Source organism: Pygocentrus nattereri, chromosome 26, assembly GCF_015220715.1.
Source record: "Pygocentrus nattereri isolate fPygNat1 chromosome 26, fPygNat1.pri, whole genome shotgun sequence".
In the NCBI taxonomy this organism is placed as follows: Eukaryota; Metazoa; Chordata; class Actinopteri; order Characiformes; family Serrasalmidae; genus Pygocentrus; species Pygocentrus nattereri.
The window spans coordinates 11,153,871-11,172,687 of record NC_051236.1 but is presented as its reverse complement, the minus strand read 5'-3'; the positions used below and the strand labels follow the sequence as shown (position 1 = coordinate 11,172,687).

At 37.9% G+C, this 18,817-nt stretch overlaps 2 protein-coding genes across 5 annotated transcripts in view; both read right to left on the bottom strand.

The window, feature by feature from the left end:
- Positions 1-1,091: 1,091 nt before the first annotated feature.
- On the bottom strand, positions 1,092-7,724 carry LOC119262491 (neuronal acetylcholine receptor subunit alpha-4). The gene is given in 8 exon segments (XM_037534755.1): positions 1,092-1,259; positions 2,742-2,888; positions 3,663-3,998; positions 4,864-4,983; positions 5,085-5,130; positions 5,345-5,426; positions 5,429-5,488; positions 7,523-7,724. Coding segments are annotated over 8 exon segments (1,161 nt in total).
- Positions 7,725-13,795: 6,071 nt separating this feature from the next.
- LOC108431827 (potassium voltage-gated channel subfamily KQT member 2) overlaps positions 13,796-18,817 on the bottom strand; it is a 72,041-nt gene continuing 67,019 nt past the window's right edge. For all 4 annotated transcript variants that reach the window (XM_037534929.1, XM_017705224.2, XM_037534930.1 and 1 more), the window contains 2 exons: positions 18,630-18,753; positions 13,796-16,686 (listed from right to left, as the gene is read on the bottom strand). In XM_037534929.1, coding sequence (XP_037390826.1) covers positions 15,946-16,686; positions 18,630-18,753 — 865 coding nt within the window. In that variant the 3' untranslated portion in view covers positions 13,796-15,945. The remainder of the gene's footprint in view (positions 16,687-18,629; positions 18,754-18,817) is intronic.

Sequence of the window (18,817 nt, the reverse complement as noted above, 5' to 3'; positions counted from 1 at the left end):
GTCAAATGTAAAAGACAAAAACACCAAAAGGCTGGAATCAAACCTGTTTTTAATTCAGACGCAGGTGTGTTATACCTAATGAATTAAAAATAACCAAACAGATATGAATAATCGCATTAATAATCCTAGGTCTTGGAACTGCTGTGGAAGTGACTGACTCCTGAAACTACCACTCTTTCATTAGAGTGGGGTGTGTGCTGTTCCAGATGGTCATTTGTTCTTCATTCCTGTTCTCCCATACCGTCACATGTAGTCTGAGTGTAGTATCTCCGTGTGGTGGGCTGGATGGTACTTTGAAGCAGCAGAAATAATAAAAGTGATCAAAACATTTCATGAAATGATACTTGAAAATCTGTTTTGTGATTTGTGATTCCTGCTTTCATTTATAAACACGTCTGTGCTGGCTGTGTAGTCTGGTTCTATTGTCTTTTTCCATTAAGACAAATGTATAAAGATTCTCTCTTGCAGTGTTTATGTGGCAGTGGCCTTGCTTAGTGTGCTGTCGGCTGTCTTAAGACGTCTATAGTGTTAATTTTTCCTTATTTTGAGCAGACCTCAACCATGCTAGCCAGTAAATGACTAGCAAACACAGCTTTGAATAACTAACACATAAAATCATAATTTTCTTCATTAAAACACAAAAAGCTGACTGACTTGCAGAAAAAATATGTGTTTCAGTAGTGACAGTTTGGGACACATTTACTTCTAAACACTGGGGCCTAACTGCTCCCTGTGTGGCCATTAAGGACAGTCATGCAGCCTCACGTCCTGCTCTAAAATGCAAGGGTGTGGCTGAAATTGTGACGGTCAGACAGATTTGCAGACGCTCGCAGATAAAGTGCGATGACTTTAATCATCCACTCAGTCCAAAGGGTAAAACACAACTCACAGTATAATATCTAGTCCAGTAATCGATAACATGAAACCATCCGAAAAAGGGCAACAATATCCAAGGGGCAAAAACACGTCCAAGGTTCGATAAACAAAATATACAGAATAGCAGAATCAAGGAACGCTCAGTGATTGTCTAAACAACACTTCGCGAAGTTCTCAACCTGAGTCCCTGCTTAAATATTAGCAGGGGATGAGCATCAGGTGAAGAGTTCAATAATCCAGCGACTGAGAGCGCTGATAGGTGCATGGGGAAACCACGTGACCTGCTGAGAATCTTGGGGTTTGGAGTTTTCAAAGGCCGAGTCCCCTAGCACGTGATCGATCACTTGGTCTCCCCTAGCACTCTGGGAGATGAAGTCCCGCTCCTTCACAGAACGCATGACAGAAATAAGGCTCTGTCTATAAAATAACACTGTGTGCTTCAGGAATAACATGAAAACGTGGGGCTTTTCCATTTAACAATTAAACATGACAATTCTAAATCTTTGTTTGTGTGATCTCCCAGTGGCCATCCTTTAATACATTGACTCATGACGTAATCTGATAATAAATCAGTCTGTTTTCAAGTTTCAAAAGTTTTTAATGCAGTGCCTTCTGGGTGATCAAAGGTCACACACACACACACTCATGTTTTTTAGATCAAAATATAATTGCCTCGTCTGTTTAAGGTGTTTTTGAACATTTCACAATGTTTCTTGTCTTAAACTGTCCCTCTTTTGGAACATGTTGCAGGCATTCATTTATGAATGAGTGTGTTTTTACAAAAAGCAATGAATTTGATAAGTAACACTGCATATCTTGTCGGTGTACTGTTTGTGTTCAAACACATATCTCCATTTTTGTTGTTTTCCAGATTTTGGCACAATTTGGAAGTACCGGCTGCCCTTTATATTGTGAGTAAATTTCATGATGAATGGACCAAAAGAAATGACCCAAAATGACTTGGGAAAAATTCTGCCTCCACTGACTCACATTAAAAGTAAAGTAATGTTTTTCCTTCTCCTGTAGAGTTAAAATTTTGTAGATATGAGGTTTTCTTCTGACAACAGTGATATGAGAAGTGTATCTGCAGTGAATTCCAGCAACTAGTAAGGGTAGACTGGATTATGTATTATTTTACTTCTGACACTGTTATTGCACCCTGAACTGAATCAGAGTTATTAGTACCATAAACAGCACAATAACTTGCTTAGGGCCAACGATGAGAAAATGAAATGAAGCTATTGAGAAGTAAACATGCTCTGCTGGAGCTGGTCTGCAATATACTCAACTCCCTCACAGCAGAGGACAGCAAGACACATAGATCCTTTTCAGCACACTTAGTTTTTTATGGTTCTGTGGTTGGCACAGTCTCAGGTCTTCCTGTGCTTTATGCTACCTTATTTTCTTGAGAAGAGTAGGGAAAGATGGAATGCCTATTCATATTGCTTCCTCTTCCTTGTGCAATCTCTTTATGCAAGCAGCAATACTGGAGCTAAGAGAAAGATATCACATGTAAGCATTGCTAGTTTCTTGCACTCTAGCTTCAAGGCTGCACTGCTCACTAAGTGAGCACATCTTTTTCTTGCCTGTAGCCTTTCTCTATCCTTGTGAATACCAGGATTTGAAGGAGAGGCAGATAATTCATTCATTAATTGAGTTGGGAAGTGAGGGTCCAGACTTCTCTGTCCATAACTCAGAGAGAGTGTCTGCTTATTTTCCTCACTTTCATGGCACATGATCATTATCCTCCTGCACTGAGAACCTCCTGAGGGTGTTCTAAACCTCCTGCAGTTATTCTAGATCACCACAAGAGCCCGCCAGATGAACAGGAACTGTGGGACATCATCAAGGAAATGCCACTTTACCCATCTGGGCATGGAGTGAGCTTGTGGTGACTGGTGGGGCACATTGAGCACAAAGATGGTGATAATGATGGACAATATGACAAATATCATTGTGAAGAGCAGGTATTCATCCATTAGTGGAATGACCAGTGAGGTGGAAGATGATTTCTGTGATCAGCAGAAAGAAGACAGTGAGGGAGAGGAGCACAGAGATACTGTATCTCACAAAAGTGAGTACATCCCTCAAATTTCTGCAAATATTTTATTATATCTTTTCATGGGACGACACTGTAGAAATGAAACTTTGATATAGTTTAAAGTAGTCAGTGTACAGCTTGTATAGCAGTATAGATTTACTGTCCTCTGAAAAGAACTCAACACACAGCGTGTCAGCTTCAGAAGAGGCTTCTTTCTGGGGCGACGGCCACACAGACAGAGTTGATGCATTGTGCAGCGTATAGTCTGAGCACTGACAGGCTGACCTCCCTCTTCTTCAACCTTTGCAGCAATGCTGGCAGCACTCATGCGTCTATTTTTTGAAGCCAACCTCTGGATATGACGCTGAACACGTGGACTCAACCAGTATGAGCGAAATGTACCTAAAACACCACATTTAACAGCCCTGCTCCCCATTCACACCTGGAACCTTTTAACTCTAACGAGTCACATGACATCAGGGAGGGACAACGATACAATTGGGCACAATTTGGACATGTTCACTGTGAGGTGTACTCACTTGTGTTGTCAGCTATTTAGACATTAATGGCTGTGTGTTATTTTCTATACAAGCTGTACAATTTAAGTTATATCCAAATTTTATTTCTATAGCGTTGTCCCGGCGGCACAGTGGCGTGGTGGGTAGCGCTGTCGCCTTACAGCAAGGAGGGCCTGGGTTCAATCCCCTGGCCGGGCGGTCCTCTCTGTGTGGAGTTTGCATGTTGCATGGTAAAATGAGATTAATGGCAGCCTTCTGATGATGAAGGAGTATGTAATATCAGCGTGCGCCTCCGAGCAACACTGATTCTTGAGATTGTAGTTGCTCACAACACTCACAACCATCCGCTCCCCACCCTGCCAGTAGTCCTTTAGGGCCACATGGTTAGTCAGGTTGATCTTACTGTGGTTGTTGGTCTAAGAGCCAAACTTCATGTTTTGTTGGTCGAATGGAACAAAGGTGACATCAATGCTGCAGGTGCAATTGTAGATAACAAGTGGAACCCAAGTCACTTGGCCATTATAGAACAGGTGGGCTTTGCTCAAGTGGGATACTGTGAAGCCCTGTCTGCACTAGAATAGAGCAGAGAAAGCATTCAGTACTAATTATTTATTTTTAAAAATATTGTTTTTAAGCTTCTGATCAAATATACTAAAGATTCATTACTCTATGAAAATCCACAGTGAATCATATGACTGGATGGGTTTTGGCTATAACTGCTTGCTTTCAATGTCTTAATCAAGACATAATCTAAAATCTCTCGACTTTGTTAAGGAAAACCATCAAAGACATTTGAAGTGCTTTAATTGGTGTACCATGGTGTGTTATTACTGGACAAAACAACAGATGGCAAGAACCCTGGCTGTGGAGGGATGTCTCTGAGCTGCAAAACATGATATCTTGGCAAGTGAAAACATCCTAAATCTAGTCAATATATCTAATATTTCTCATTATGAGATAGTGGAATATTATGAAATTGAAATGAAACATTTCTGGATGTTTTAAGGAATTTTATCAAGTGAAATTACTTTATTCTATGGGCAGATAATTTCACTTGGTTCAAAATGTAATGCAATAATGACTGAAACAAACAAATCTATCTGCCAATAGACTAAGACAATATGGAATATGGCAGTTTCAGTAGATTATATGTCTTCAAACAAGTAAAATAATATCTAGGAATAAGTTAATATTCTTACAGCAGTCTTAAAATATGAGAAATATTTGATATAATGACTAGATTTGTGCATTTTACTTGCCAGATAACATTTTATGCAATGTCTTTGTCATTTGTAGCCTATAATTCTTTGTAAGCAGTGTAAGAATGTTCAGTTAAGATCTGAGCAGGTCCTAATACTGATTAAATGGGTAGCAAGACCTGATCTTATATCAGAACTCAGGACTCTGGGACACTTCATAAATGTAGACTCAGGGGTTCTTTTTGTACAGTACTATATCAGGCCTCCATATGTATGTAGCTGGCATTCTAATAGATGGAATATTTGCATAATCTCCAGGGTTCCAGCGCAACTTATAGTCCCTCCATTCCTGTAAGTATCAGCAGGAGAGCAAGTAGTTGTGAATAAAAGGGACTTTTATTAGAACTGGTATGATAGAGAGCCAACATCATGATTTCATATGGGAAATACTTGCTTCACCCACATGTTAGTAGTCATTATTTGATTCCATACATCCGGGAAGAAAGCATTAAAAACAATGTTTACTTAAAATATTATTGTGTATTTTAATAAGAAAACCACTGTACCACTGTAATATTCATCACATTGTTATGTTTTGGTTAATACAATGATGGATAATTATACATCACCACGTGGACAGTGCTAATGAAAGGCCTTCGCTAATGCAGCCATTGGTGCCTTTATGGATGTTCTGGTTTGTAGTTCTCACCACATCGATCAATGGAGCGATGGAGAGTCCAAAGTGAACACGCAGTACATCATTGATGGTGGGAATGGGCCGGGTGAGTTCTCAGAAAACAGAGTTCTCAGAAGCCTCTCCTCAGCTTGTTCCCGAGCACTACTGCAGCTGCAGTCTGAGAGAGAAAGGAGATAAACAGTTGATGTTAAAAGATTTTTCTTCCTTTTTGTTCCTGCAGTCCAACCAGTTTGTCTGATGAACAGAGAAAAACAATCAAACTTCATGTTTTACTCATGTACTGTTCAGAGGATGTAATGGCTTGATTATGATATTGGATAGCTTTTAGACTTCTTTAACACTTTGGAGGGAAACTATAGAGATAAAAAGTAAGCAAATACTGCAGATGAACTAAAATGTAGACATATTTTAAAGATAGAAACACTTACTTTGTAAGTGAAATCCATTGCTAATGTTAGCTAAAGTTAAATTATCTTCTCTACAAAACTTATTAAATTAACCAATAATATCATCTTAGAAGGCTAGTTTACCAGGAAATTAAATAAAGTGTTGCATGTCCAGCTGGCATGCACCTTGCTAATGTACCAACAGTTTAATTAGCTAATTTACATAATCTGCAAATCACCAAGATAACTTCCAGAGTAGCAAGATAATTTAACTAATCAGCCCATATGTAAATCTGATTTCCAGCAATATATGGATTTCAAATATATCACAAGTATTATCAGATATGGATTTCCCTTATGCCCAGCATATAGTCACACATGTACATACATGTGACACATATGCCAACTTATTTGACACTGACCATCTTCAAATATAGGACATATATTTCAGTCATACTCCACCATATATAAGCATATATGTGTAAGACATCTAACAATATAAGACAGAAAGCATTAATCATATATGGATGGCATATACTACTCATATATACTAGCTTCATGTTATAAAAGTTTTTTTATTGCATGTATGTCATCGGTGCATTTCATTTAGTTTTTTTATGCTTTAAAAAGTCATATATTTAGATCCTTAAATCAGACATATGTATCAGACATAGACAGACAGTATATCTGTGATCCATATTTTATGCATATGCATTCATCTGCCTGTTAGACATATATGTATGGCCCATATATACATGTATATGGGCCATACATAATGTTTAGGCACCCTTGGTAAAATGACAGGCTTTGGTGATTTCCTAATTGAAAATAAGTAAACGTCCTCTACAGCATGAGTGTCCAGTCTTGGTTTTCAAGGGCTGGTGTAGCTCATGGATGTCATTGCAAACATGCTGGAGCACACCTGCATCCACTTGCTTAGGCAGATGGCTTCCATCTTCAACAACCAATCATGTGCTCTCCTGCCACACTGGAGCTTTGATAAGATTGAACACCCCTGCTTTACACATTTTAATGCACAGTTGCTTTTTATATGCTGAATTTAACATATGAGGAAAAAAACTGAAACATAAAATGTTGAGTTAATTTTGCCCAATATATTAAACATAAATTGTGCACAAAAAGTGCTATCTCTGTAGAGGATGTATGAACTTATTTCACATGCAATTAGAAGTGCTCAAACTTTTGCATACAGCTGTATGTACAATGGGGTCTGAAAGTCTGAGACTGCTGGTGTAAATATTCTTATATTCTGAATTCTTTTCTAATGTAAAACAAAGATTTTCATTACAAATTCAATCAGCATAACAATTTGAATGAAAAGTACAATGTTTGAAATTTTAAAATGTTTCAACATTTCCAAAACTTTCAGAGTTTCAGAGTATTTGATAGGTTCTTGCTTTAATGACTATGAACTCGAGCTGGCATGAATATGATTCAAGGGCAAAAGCCTCTGATCAGTAGATCAAATCCACCTGAAGGTCATCTGAACACACTTCAAGGGAAGAAAATATTTTTTTCACATTTTATCCTTTTGGAATAAAGTCCTCAACATGATCAGTGTGACAGTTTTGTTCAAATTTCAGTAGTGACTTACTTACGTACTGGAATATTTCTTCATGAAGTTTTCTGAAAACTTCTGTTGTTAATATACAAGTTTAACTGAAATGAATGTGGTCTCAGATTTTTGAACCCCACTGTAAATAGAGAGCGAGAGAGTTTCAAACTAGAGGAACAGATGAAGGCTGTGTGTGGGGGCGTTTCAGCCTGCATGGTGATCGACAGACCTGGACAGCAGGCAGTGCTGGCCGTCATTGCTTTGCAGCAGGAAGAATAGGTACAGTTCAGTCGTACATGTTTGAAGGTGGATGGGGATTGGTTTCGAGAGTTGAGGATGGGGAAGCATTCAGAGTAGCTTTTCTTAGAATTCTTTTGTAGTGCTCTGTTCAAACAGATGCTCTCCAATCTCATAATGCACTCTTTAGCCATTGTCATACCAGGGAAATGGAGCAGTACAGTTGACAGAAGTAATCAGTGTCTTATTCACAATGCATGCTGTTCCACTCTCTCCCCATATCACTGACCATGCTAAGCTTTGTGAAGGTGTACTGATATTTCACAATATGTTTTACTCAGATTGAATTAACCGTGAATAAGCAAAAAGTAGAGCTTTATATTAATCTACCAAAAATGCCTTTGTATATTTAAGCACTTGTACCTAGTGCTCTTGTAGACTGCTGTATGTGAAATTATACAGCCTGGTATCATTAGCATCTTAATTTTTAGGTACCTTAATTTTACCTAACTTTTATTAAAACAACACATACATTTCGCTGCAATTGCATGACAGTAAAATGAAGTGTGGTGTAATTAAAGTGTGATTAGTATAACTTATATAATTAGCACTGTAGAACTTAATTACCCACGATTATAATTCTGCTCCCTAAGGTGACACCTCAGCCATGTCTAAATTTAGATATATGCATTGATTTAAACGCTTATTTATTATTTTATCCACAGTGATTAATGTCAGCCCACAAAAAAGGTATTATGTTCCATAGAGTTACGAAATGTTGTCAGACAAAAGTTTTACCTTGCAGAGGGAGGAAAGCCATCAGAAAGCCCAACAGAAGATAACAATAGAGGGAGGGCATTGTGTGATGACTCAAGCTTTCTATTCCTGCAATCTGTAAAAGCTTGACAGCATCTCTCTGAGGAATTGTTCAGAGGCAGAGAAGCGCTCCTATTGTTCTTCCTTCTTCCACAGAAGTTTGACAATTGCTTCCTTTAGCGAGCTGGTTTCTCTCGAGGGCCTGAAAATGTTCATAAATCACAGAGAGATGTGGAATTGTGCAGACAGAGAGGTCATTTTCACTGCTCTATAATAGAGAAATCACTAACACATCAGCATCACTAGTAACTATCTGAAGAGACTGCAGAGTACACAGCAAAGAAAGTGAAGCTCAAAAAGTAAAGCTATATTTCCCATGAAACGGTGTTTCTAGATGACAATTTGACTTTTCGACTGTCTCTCATTCTCCTTGTCCCCGTAACCCCTCCCACCCTTTGTCTCAACACAAGCAAGCACACACACACATATAAGGTCACACATGTCCATTAGAGGCCTGCCCTAGAGAAAGAGGTCTGGCTTTTAACACAAAATAAAAACACTCAGCCTCAATTCATTCGATTCATCTAGGACTTCCTGACCTCTTTCAGCAGTGCATTCACATGAAATATCTGGCTCCAGCAAACATAGTGTAGGTGTAAGCTTATTTCCTCTCATTCATGTAGCAGTTTTAATGAGTGCCAGACATTCATCTGCCACATTCTAACGATATTCTGGTATCCAAAATTCTACAATGTGTATGAATGCAGTTCTTTGGATGTGTGCATGATGTACAACCCATTTCCAAAATAGTTGAGATCGTGTGCAAATTGTAAAATGAAAACAAACAAACAAAAAAAACACATATTTAATTGAAAATAGTACAAAGACAACATATCAAATATTGAAATTCAGAAATTGCCAACAACACCTTCCAAAAAATGTATGTGGGGGAACAAATCTGATAAATGATTAATTAGCAACAGGTCAGTAACATGATTGGATATAAAAAGCATCCCAGAGAGGCTGAGTCTTTCAGATGTAAGGATGAGGAGGGGTTCACCACTTTGTGAAAGACTGCATGATCAAACAGCGCAACAATTCAAGAATAACATTTCTTAATGTAAAACAGCAAAGAACTTCTGCTTTTTATCGTCTACGGTACATAATAACATTAAAAGATTCAGAGAATCTGCAGAAATCTCTGTATGTAAGGGACAAGGCCAAAAACCAGTATTTGCTGGCCATGATCTTTGGACCCTCAGGCAGCACTGCATTAAAAACAGATATGATTTTTTAGTGGAAATCACTGCATGGGCTCAGAAACACTTCTGAAAACCACTGTCTGTGAAAACAGTTTATCACTGCATTCATATATATGCCAGTTAAAGCTCTAAAACGCAAAGAAGAAACCATATATAAACAGGATCCAGAAATGCTGCCTCCTTCTCTGGACCCTAAATCACTTAAAATGGACTGAGGGGAAGTGGAAAAGTGTACCTGTGGTCCAACAAATCAAAATTTGAAATTCTTTTTGGAAATCATGGACACTGTATCCTCCAGGCTAAAGACCACTCAGCTTGTTATGAGCGCACAGTTCAAAAGCCTTTATTCATGATGGTATAGGGGTGCATCAGTGCACCACATGGGTGACTTCCTTTTCTCAGTGAGGGCTTCTTGACAGCTACATATTCAGACCCACTGTGTTGATCTGTCTTCTCACAGTGGAAAGATGGACAGAAACTCCTGTGGATTTTTTTTTCAGATCTGAAGCAAGAGTGGAGCTTGATTTTCTCCTCTCTCTCAAAGATGAAAGCTTTAACTAACCTTTATCTGAATGAGGTAGTTTTGGTGGTCTGCCAGGTCTTGCATGGTTTATAGAAGTCCTATATATCTTATTATATTTAATTTCCTCTGAAATTTCTCCTGAAAAATGAATAACTTGAAGAAGAGTAATTTGCATATTTGGGCCATGCCTTGTATCTGGCAGGGGTCAGGGAGGCTCTGACTGAAGGAGGGGAGAGAACTCAGAATTCTGTATGGAACTAGAAGGACTGACACAGGACTGAGGAACAGGGAGGAGATGAGGTGGTGGTGGGGATTGCAAAACTTTGTCATGGGAAGTGTATTAGGTTGTGGAGGTGTATTAGAGGGGTTTCAGGCATGGTTCTCCCCTCACATTTCAGTTATTCCATAACACCATTTAATAGCTGTTTTGACTGGAAGTTAAATAAATGAAGGATGGTCTCTGACTTTTGCACAGTACTGTACAGTATCATGGTTTATTTATTGTGCAGTTATTAGAAATATCAATGTTTACTTGAACTAGTATTTGCTAGATCCGTTTCTGAGGACATCATGAGTTCATATTGTTTTACTACAGCTCCCAACACACCTAATCCAGATAATCGCCATTTTCCAGCCAGCAGATTATCAGGATCTGGTGTGTTAGGATTTGGAACAGGGCAAAAATCTGGACTGTTTCAGGGCCAACAAGGACTGCACTGGAAATCTGTGGCCTGGATGTTTCAACAAAACCCGCAAATCACAGTCCAAGAGTGGAATATAACAGTGAGACAGCAACAGCTATGCAATACTGAACTGCAATTGTATTTAACCAGTTTGATCTATTTATGTTTCAGTTGCTTTAGTATTTATCATAAATGATGGTAAGTAGAAACATAAGCATGGGAGTTTATCACTATCTGCCTGACCTGAGTTTATGTTGATAGAAAATGTATAAGTCAAGGACTTTTACACTATGAGCACTGTTTATGTGGAGCACGTTTGTGGTCTAATATACATTTGCAGCATCATCCATTTGGAAAAAAAAAAAAAAAAATACAAAAACCACTTTAACTCCTCTGCCCTGAGAGACAGAGGCAAAATCGCTCTATGAATGCAAGTGCAAGTTGTACTGACTACATTGAAACCCTGTTAACAACAGTGCAATGTGATTCAATAAACAACCACGCTTCTTTTCTGCAAGTGAAAAGAAATGGTTTACTTGATGGATGAAGCTGTAAAGTGAAAAGACAAGGATAAAAGGACGAGGATAAAAAAGGAAAGTGTCGCATGTCAATATGCACTCTCAGGTTTCTCAAAAGCAGGATACCTGTGGGACTCACAGTGTACCGGAGCATAAAAGTAAACATCAATAATGTCCATTTCAGCTTTCCTCTGTGGATGTGTCAAGGACAGAGGCTTATGTGCTCGTTCAGCTCTGCACGACTCATACTGAGAAAACACACCCATGCACACATGTACATAAGAACCTTCAAACAACATAACATGTGGATGTAGTGTTTTATGATTACTTAAAGCTGTTAGAAGACATTCATCTTTTATTTGAAGCTTGTAACAGACGTATCAATATATTTTAGTTTTTTTAAAGATTCCTTTAATGAGAAGACTTAGCATAGAATTGCTGCTTATTTCCATTATTAACATCTGATTGAAATGCAATGATTAGGCCATCACTCGTATTTGAAGTCAGTGATGTATCTAGAACTTCCAGAAGGCCTAGAGTGAGTTTTTCCTTACTGAATTGGTCCTTTCCCTATGTAAATCAAAACATAATTGTTTTAAATGGTGATAATATTTCTTAAAAATAACAAAAGTTAAACACTTATTTTTTTTTGGACATACATCATTAGGCCTTCTCTTAAGGAGTAGATTGCCCAGAGTGTTCCCCACTGCTGAAGATAAAAATGAGTACACAGATCACTATCCTTAAATAATTGTAAATAATAGTAATTGAGATGATTCATCAAATTAGTTATTTTGTACACCAGCCTCATCACAAATTTAGCACCAAACATTTTTCTTACTGTCCTATTATTTTAACTGCTCTCATGTGTGATTTATTAAGCGTCTCTGTTCTTCTAGTTTTAATGACCATGTGGAAAGTAGTTTTGCTGAGGCAACATGACATCCCCCAAGAAATTATGATGCATCGAACTAAACCAGTTATAACTGATTTATGTGTATTTTAACAGAAATCGTTCTATCTGAAGCCCTTTGATGATAAAATGTGGTGCAGTTTACGGTACAATTTTTGTGTCTTGGCAAAAAAAAAGACATAAGCGAACACTAAATCCCAATGTAATGTCCAAATACCTGAGCATCTGAACTGTTTATGCCAGCCCTAATCTAAAGATAACCACAGCAACTTATCCTGACCTTGTACTACAGCCATTATTGTTACTAAGCTAAATTTCAATGCCCTTTTAGAATCAGAGAAGATACTGCAAAGCACAATAACATGAAGTGGTCAGTCAACCAGTCTAATAATACAAAGTTTATTATACAGTTCCCATGGGTCCATGGATTCGAGTGACTACACAAGGGATATGCTACATGATAATCAAAAGCTATATTTATGGCATTCAGCGGTTTAAAACATGCTGGCAAGCATTTTTTCCCCTCAAAGAAACAAACAAACAAAAAAGTAATAGTGCCTTTTTTGCAGAAAACAATCATGGATCTGACAGGACATCATCAACACAATGTAAACTTTGCCATGGAGTCTTGAAAAACAATTGCATTACACTTACAGACTTTGCAAGGACAACAGTGTGTTTTATTCAGCTGAAAGCTTGGCTTATTGTAAAAAAATGTAAACATAAATCATGTAATTGCCACTTGAGACATGAGTAGAAAAGAAAACATAAGGCTTGCAGGATACATGACATGCGTGAAGTATTGCTCTATCTCTGTATCTGTCTTCTGCACAGTCCTGTGTGTTTTCTGGCCTTGGCAGAGATAGACAACCATGTTCTGAGATGTGGTGATAGTATAATGAGGCTGTTAATCATAGCAACGTTATACATCCAAGCCTTTGCTCTAAGTAAGAAACTACACATTTGATCCCAATGACTGGTCCTAGATGTTTTATGGAGCTAACAATGATACGAATATGTAACGATTTATGGAGGTGGAACCCAACAACAAATCCAAATGCCTTAGCATAAATCAGGGCCAAACATATTCCCTAGTTATATCTTATGTTTGCGAAATATGAGAACCATGGTTGCCTATGCCTGCAAGTCCTAGAATGAAGATATTTATACGCTTGAGAGCGGTTTCCTCTCAAATGAAAACAACATATTGTGTTTATGTTTTTGTGTCCATGTGACAGCATTCAATAATACATTCACAAGCACATTGTGTGTTCAAAACAGATTTGCAGCGAGAAGACACTTCTACATAACAAAAAAGATGGACAAAACTCGCATCTGCGTTATCAATAACACCCAAGGCAAATTAGCAAAATACAGTATATTCTTTGGAAAAATCAAATTTTTTTTTCTTTAAACCAAGCAAGGCAGCTGTGATGACAAGATATGCGATAGAAACATAAGTCATTGACTATGACAGATATTTTGAAGGTGTTTAACACACCAAGACACCTTGTAGACTTTTGTCAGTGTGCCCAAAAATGCATTTGAGCCTTTTTTTTTTTTTTTTTTTTTACATGGTTTTACAACAATCCTATCACTCATTCTATATGGGCAAGTGAGAAATGTCTTTCAAGCATTCCTTATGCATCTGTAAGTTAAGGCCTGCATACTGTTTCCTTAGCCACATGTTCTTTGATGAAGCTCAAGTCTGAAAATCACACAAATTGTTTAGTATGCCTCAACTTAAATGGTCACTTTACTGCTGTTCTAGATTTTAATAAATGTTCTTGGCCCCATAAGGCTTTGCCTTTGATGGAGTTGCTGAAATAATGAAATAAGAGTTTTTCCGAGAGTTGTCTCTACTAAATATAAGAACATAGGCTAGATGGAAGACAAAATGGTTCAAATTAAACCGTGCTCTTTGGAGATGCACTTTGTGGAAGGTGCATTTAAAACACGTGACTGGTTCAGCAGTGACTGATGCAGTGTAGATAACAGGTTTCCTTTAGAACCAGGTCTTACATGGGATTTGCGTGTGCACAAGCTAAAAATAAACCAAGAAGTGTGCACTGCAGAAGGTCTCAGGCTTGAATCCCAGTTGTATCATAATACTTTTTACTGCTGGAGGACCATAACTACCCATAGAACCAGTTAAATGGGATATGTATGCACTACAGAAGGTGCTTGGTTTGAATCCCAGTGGTACCATAATGCTATTTTGTGCGTGAGGATTTTGTGACCACAACTATCCATGTTCTCACTGACAGGATAAGACACATGGTAAGTAATCTCTCCCCATCATTTAAATGACATGCCAGCCATCAGGTATCTAAACTGTCTGGAAGTTCTACACATTATTCTCTTAGCATGTTGTTTGATAATGCTGGATTGATAGAGTAGAACATTTTGCGTAACCACAAAAGATTCTGTAGTTGCATAAAATGGGAGAAAGTCAAAAGTAGTGTATGCTGGGTAACTGGCGCTCCCTTGTGGCAATTACAACTATGCTTAAAACTGTGCAATATCAGGACAAGTGAGTAGTAGACAATTTTACTGTGTTTTGCTTACTGTAAATGTCCTGACCAGTAAAAGAATTACAGCAAAGATGGTAAAAGTTAATATTATCAATGAACTGACAATCCAAGTTGAATGTTTCTTAATCAGATGTTAAAGTTAGCCAGTTAATCATAAATAAAAAAGAAAATTTCAATTATTACACAAAATAATATCTGACTGATGTAATGTGACTATGATGCATAAATTTAGATTTGTTAAAGGGGGTCACTAAATTCATGATAATTGTTAATACACATTATATTTAGACATTGCTTTAGTGGTTCTCTTTAGGAAAAAAAAGAATGCATAAAAATATTAAGCTTTTTTTCACTTCTTCTTGAAGCTGTATTAATTTGAAGTATGAAATAAATGGCAAATATTCATCCCTTTTAAATGTTCTTGATTCATGCAAATGATTAAAACTAGGGATTAGATAAAAATGCTGTAAACTCGTGACCCTGTGATAGTGTACCTTTCATATATAATTAAAGTGAAACTCATATGTTTTTCTAGAGGAGTACAATGCGATATTGTTTCTAAAGAGAATAGTAAGGTGGTGTGATGAAAATAGAAATTTGATTTTCAGCTATTAAGTAGTCATGTCATGAAGTACATTCATGGGCTAATGTGGATGTAGTGGAACCATTCAGAATAACAAGTCAGGCTGAACAGGTCACCAAACATTACCTGCCGGGGTGGACACATGAACTTATGTGCTTTAAGAATAGTATGTGCTTTAATATGGAGACATACCATTACTTTTTTTTATCCTCAGCTCTTTTTGTCCATCTGGTCTTTCTTTACGCTGTTCTCTGATTTCCATTTTTGTTTAAAAGAGATGCAAGATGACTGATGAACAGATGCTTGTCTCTTGAAAGAAGAAATGACTGATGGCACCTTTATAGGTAACAGCCACACCTACCATTTCAAGGTGTCCAAATAATTTGTAAGTACCAGGAGGTTCCACATTTCAGGCGGTTGGCATTACCACCAAGATCCTGGCACTGATTTTGGAGCTGTATCTGCAAGACATAGCGCTGATTTTAAAGATGACAAATACAGTTTTTCGCCAAGTCTTTCATTGCATTTGGCTTCAGAGGCTGCTATCCCGAGTGGTGAACACCACTTTAAAAGCTTACTTAAACTACTTTGAGCCAGACCAACCCCTGTCGCCATAAGCTCCTTCCCCAGTGGCAGAGTGGGGTGAAGGGGCGCAGAGGTCAGAGTCTGTATCGGATTCGCCCTCTGCAATGTAGGGTCTCACTTTAGAGCAGCGTGCCACCCCGCTGAAGTAGGTGTTGTTGAGAAAGTCCAGGTTCTCCTTTGATTGGGAGATGCTGAAGCCACTGAAGGAGCGTTCCAGTTCTTCATGATCCACTGAAGGGATGGATATGGAGGTGTCACTCTCAGCACCTGCCTGTTGCTGGGACAGACCTCCAGCTTTCCCCTCCTCTAGCCCATTCCCACGAGAGTGGTGCTGCCCTGCACTTCTGGAACCACCGTTATGTCCACCAGAGGAGCGCTCGTGCGCCGGTGGAGGTGGGATGCGTACCAAAGATGGGTCAGCCACAGGGGAGGCGCCCTGGCTTTGCTGAGGGGGTTCAGGAAGGGCTTGAGGATGCCAGGAGGTGGAGGGATGGCAGTGGGTCTGGTTGGCACAGGTGGAGGGAGGCGGGTCAAAGTTCTTCTGGCCAACAGAGCTGTTGGAACGGATGATTTTAGTAATGGAGCCGGACTTCTCCATGTGGTCAACTGGGCTATGGTATGGCGGGGCTGGGTCAGGCTCCTTGGACGCAAAGTAGGCATCTGTCTCAGACTGTGGGATTCCCATTCGCTGAATGTAGATGTTCACTAGAAAGTCCAGTTTCCTTTCCATTGACATCACCTATGGAAGACCAGAGTTAGGAAAACATCCTGCTTCAGGTTCAGACCAGCATTAAACCAGAACTTAAATCACTTATTTTGGAGATTGACCGCCTTAAGTTACTAAAAGATAAATAATATGGTAAACTATTTAAAATTAACCTAAGTATAATTTCTAGTATAAATCTAAGCTTATAAGCTTAAATTAGAAATGAAAATCTCATTTAATAATTTGTTCACCAGTATTTCATGAGTATGTCACTACACTAGTTAGTATTTTAGTACACTGGCTGACAATTTCACAAAGTCATCTTGCAAAGGCAGGATATGGAACACAGATTTTTGAAAGTTCAGTTCCGCTGATATTGGTATAATTTGCTATGAATTTTTGATGTGCAGCACAAAAATAGAGTCCCTAAAGCCAGGGTGGGTTTGAAGAACCTGATCCCTTAAAGTATGACTTTAAGCCCCCAAAGGAAATAAAGAACAAAAGTTGAAGGGCACTTAAAAATCTAAATTTTACATGATATATATTTACATTTTATGTTATGTCGCATGTTATGTTATTGTCAGAAAGCATAGTAGATTTTTTCTATTATAGTATGTCATACCATTTCTTAACTAATGACGCTGCTTCAACTTTGATGTCCTCATTACTCTCATTACTCATTCATTTACTGTGAAGTTACTTTGATCTTGTAATTTAAATGGAACTATGTTAACTGCCTACAAAACATGTGTCGAGAGGTATTTAAATGATGTTCGATATTCGAAACACATGTATCCAAAATTATAATTTCACAGGAGAGGGCAAAAACATTAATTACTTTCAATGTCCTTGATAAAGCGCTATATAAAAATAAAGAATTATTATTAATTAATGTAAGTTAATAGAAAGAGGTTTTACTCCAAGCAAATTTTGAGTGTTTCTATTGGTCCAATCATGATGAAATTTTCACTTAGTATAAACGACTGAGCTCAAATTATGCAGAAAAGTAAAAATAGTTTTTCATTGAACAGCAATGATATATTTTATGCGCACATTCTAGTATATCCATGACACCAATTTTCATGTTAGCATGAAAAGGACAGCATAGTATCAGTGTGACATCTAAGTTTGTGTACTGTCTAGCTTTGGTACAGGACTGTGCTGTGCACTGTATATGGTGCGGGTTTGACACAATGTCAATATTCAAGTCTCCTGACTAATGGAGGTCTATAAAACAATGTCATCAAATCATGAACGATTATCAGCTGTTTCGCCCACAATAATGTTTAATTCACTTGTTGTAAAGTAGGCCAGCACTTTTACATCAACTATCTATTGCCAGCATAACGCAAATTTTTTCCTGTGTAACATAAAAAAAAATCGGTTAGTTGAATTCATTTGAACTATTCACAGACAACAGTGTTTACAGTGTTTTTTAACAGTGTTATCAAGCATTTAACCCTCTTAGGCCCAAATTGTATTCCATGGCACAAAAATATGATCTTGCTCTAGTCATATTCTAAAAGAAGCCACAAATAAGGATAAATAAAATTTTAACAATGCTTCATAATTACTGTTTACTAGCTTTACTATCTTATGCCCATCACAATGGTACACTGAAGATCAGCAACATTCTAGTATTATATACATTTTTTTTACAGCTGTTACAAGAAAACCTGAACACAATCTAAATTTAGAGAGACTGTTTTGCATTTTAGGAATATAGTTCAATGTATGGAAAAGGTGATTTACATTACATATTTACAGAAATTTTGATGCACATACATATGCACAGAAATATATCTATGCCACTTGATATTTATGCTAACTTTCATTTTTGGTAATTAGTTGGCAGTATAGAAAATCAAGCAACAAATTTAATGTAAACAAAGCAGACCTTCTTTCAAAATCATAGTGTAATTCACACTAAAAGCACCAGCTTTGTAAAGTTGAAAAACTAAATGAAGTTTAGTGACCTGTTTCTCTACTTTCACAAGCCTTCCCATCATGCTGGGGTCCTCTGCAATCTCTGTTTCGGTGGTGCTTTTGGGACGGTCCTTGTCTGTGATTTGAGCACCTCTACCCACAATCTGGTCCACTCTACCAATCACAGCAAAGAGAGACAAAATCTAGCATATAGCATACGTTCCAATATCAACCGATT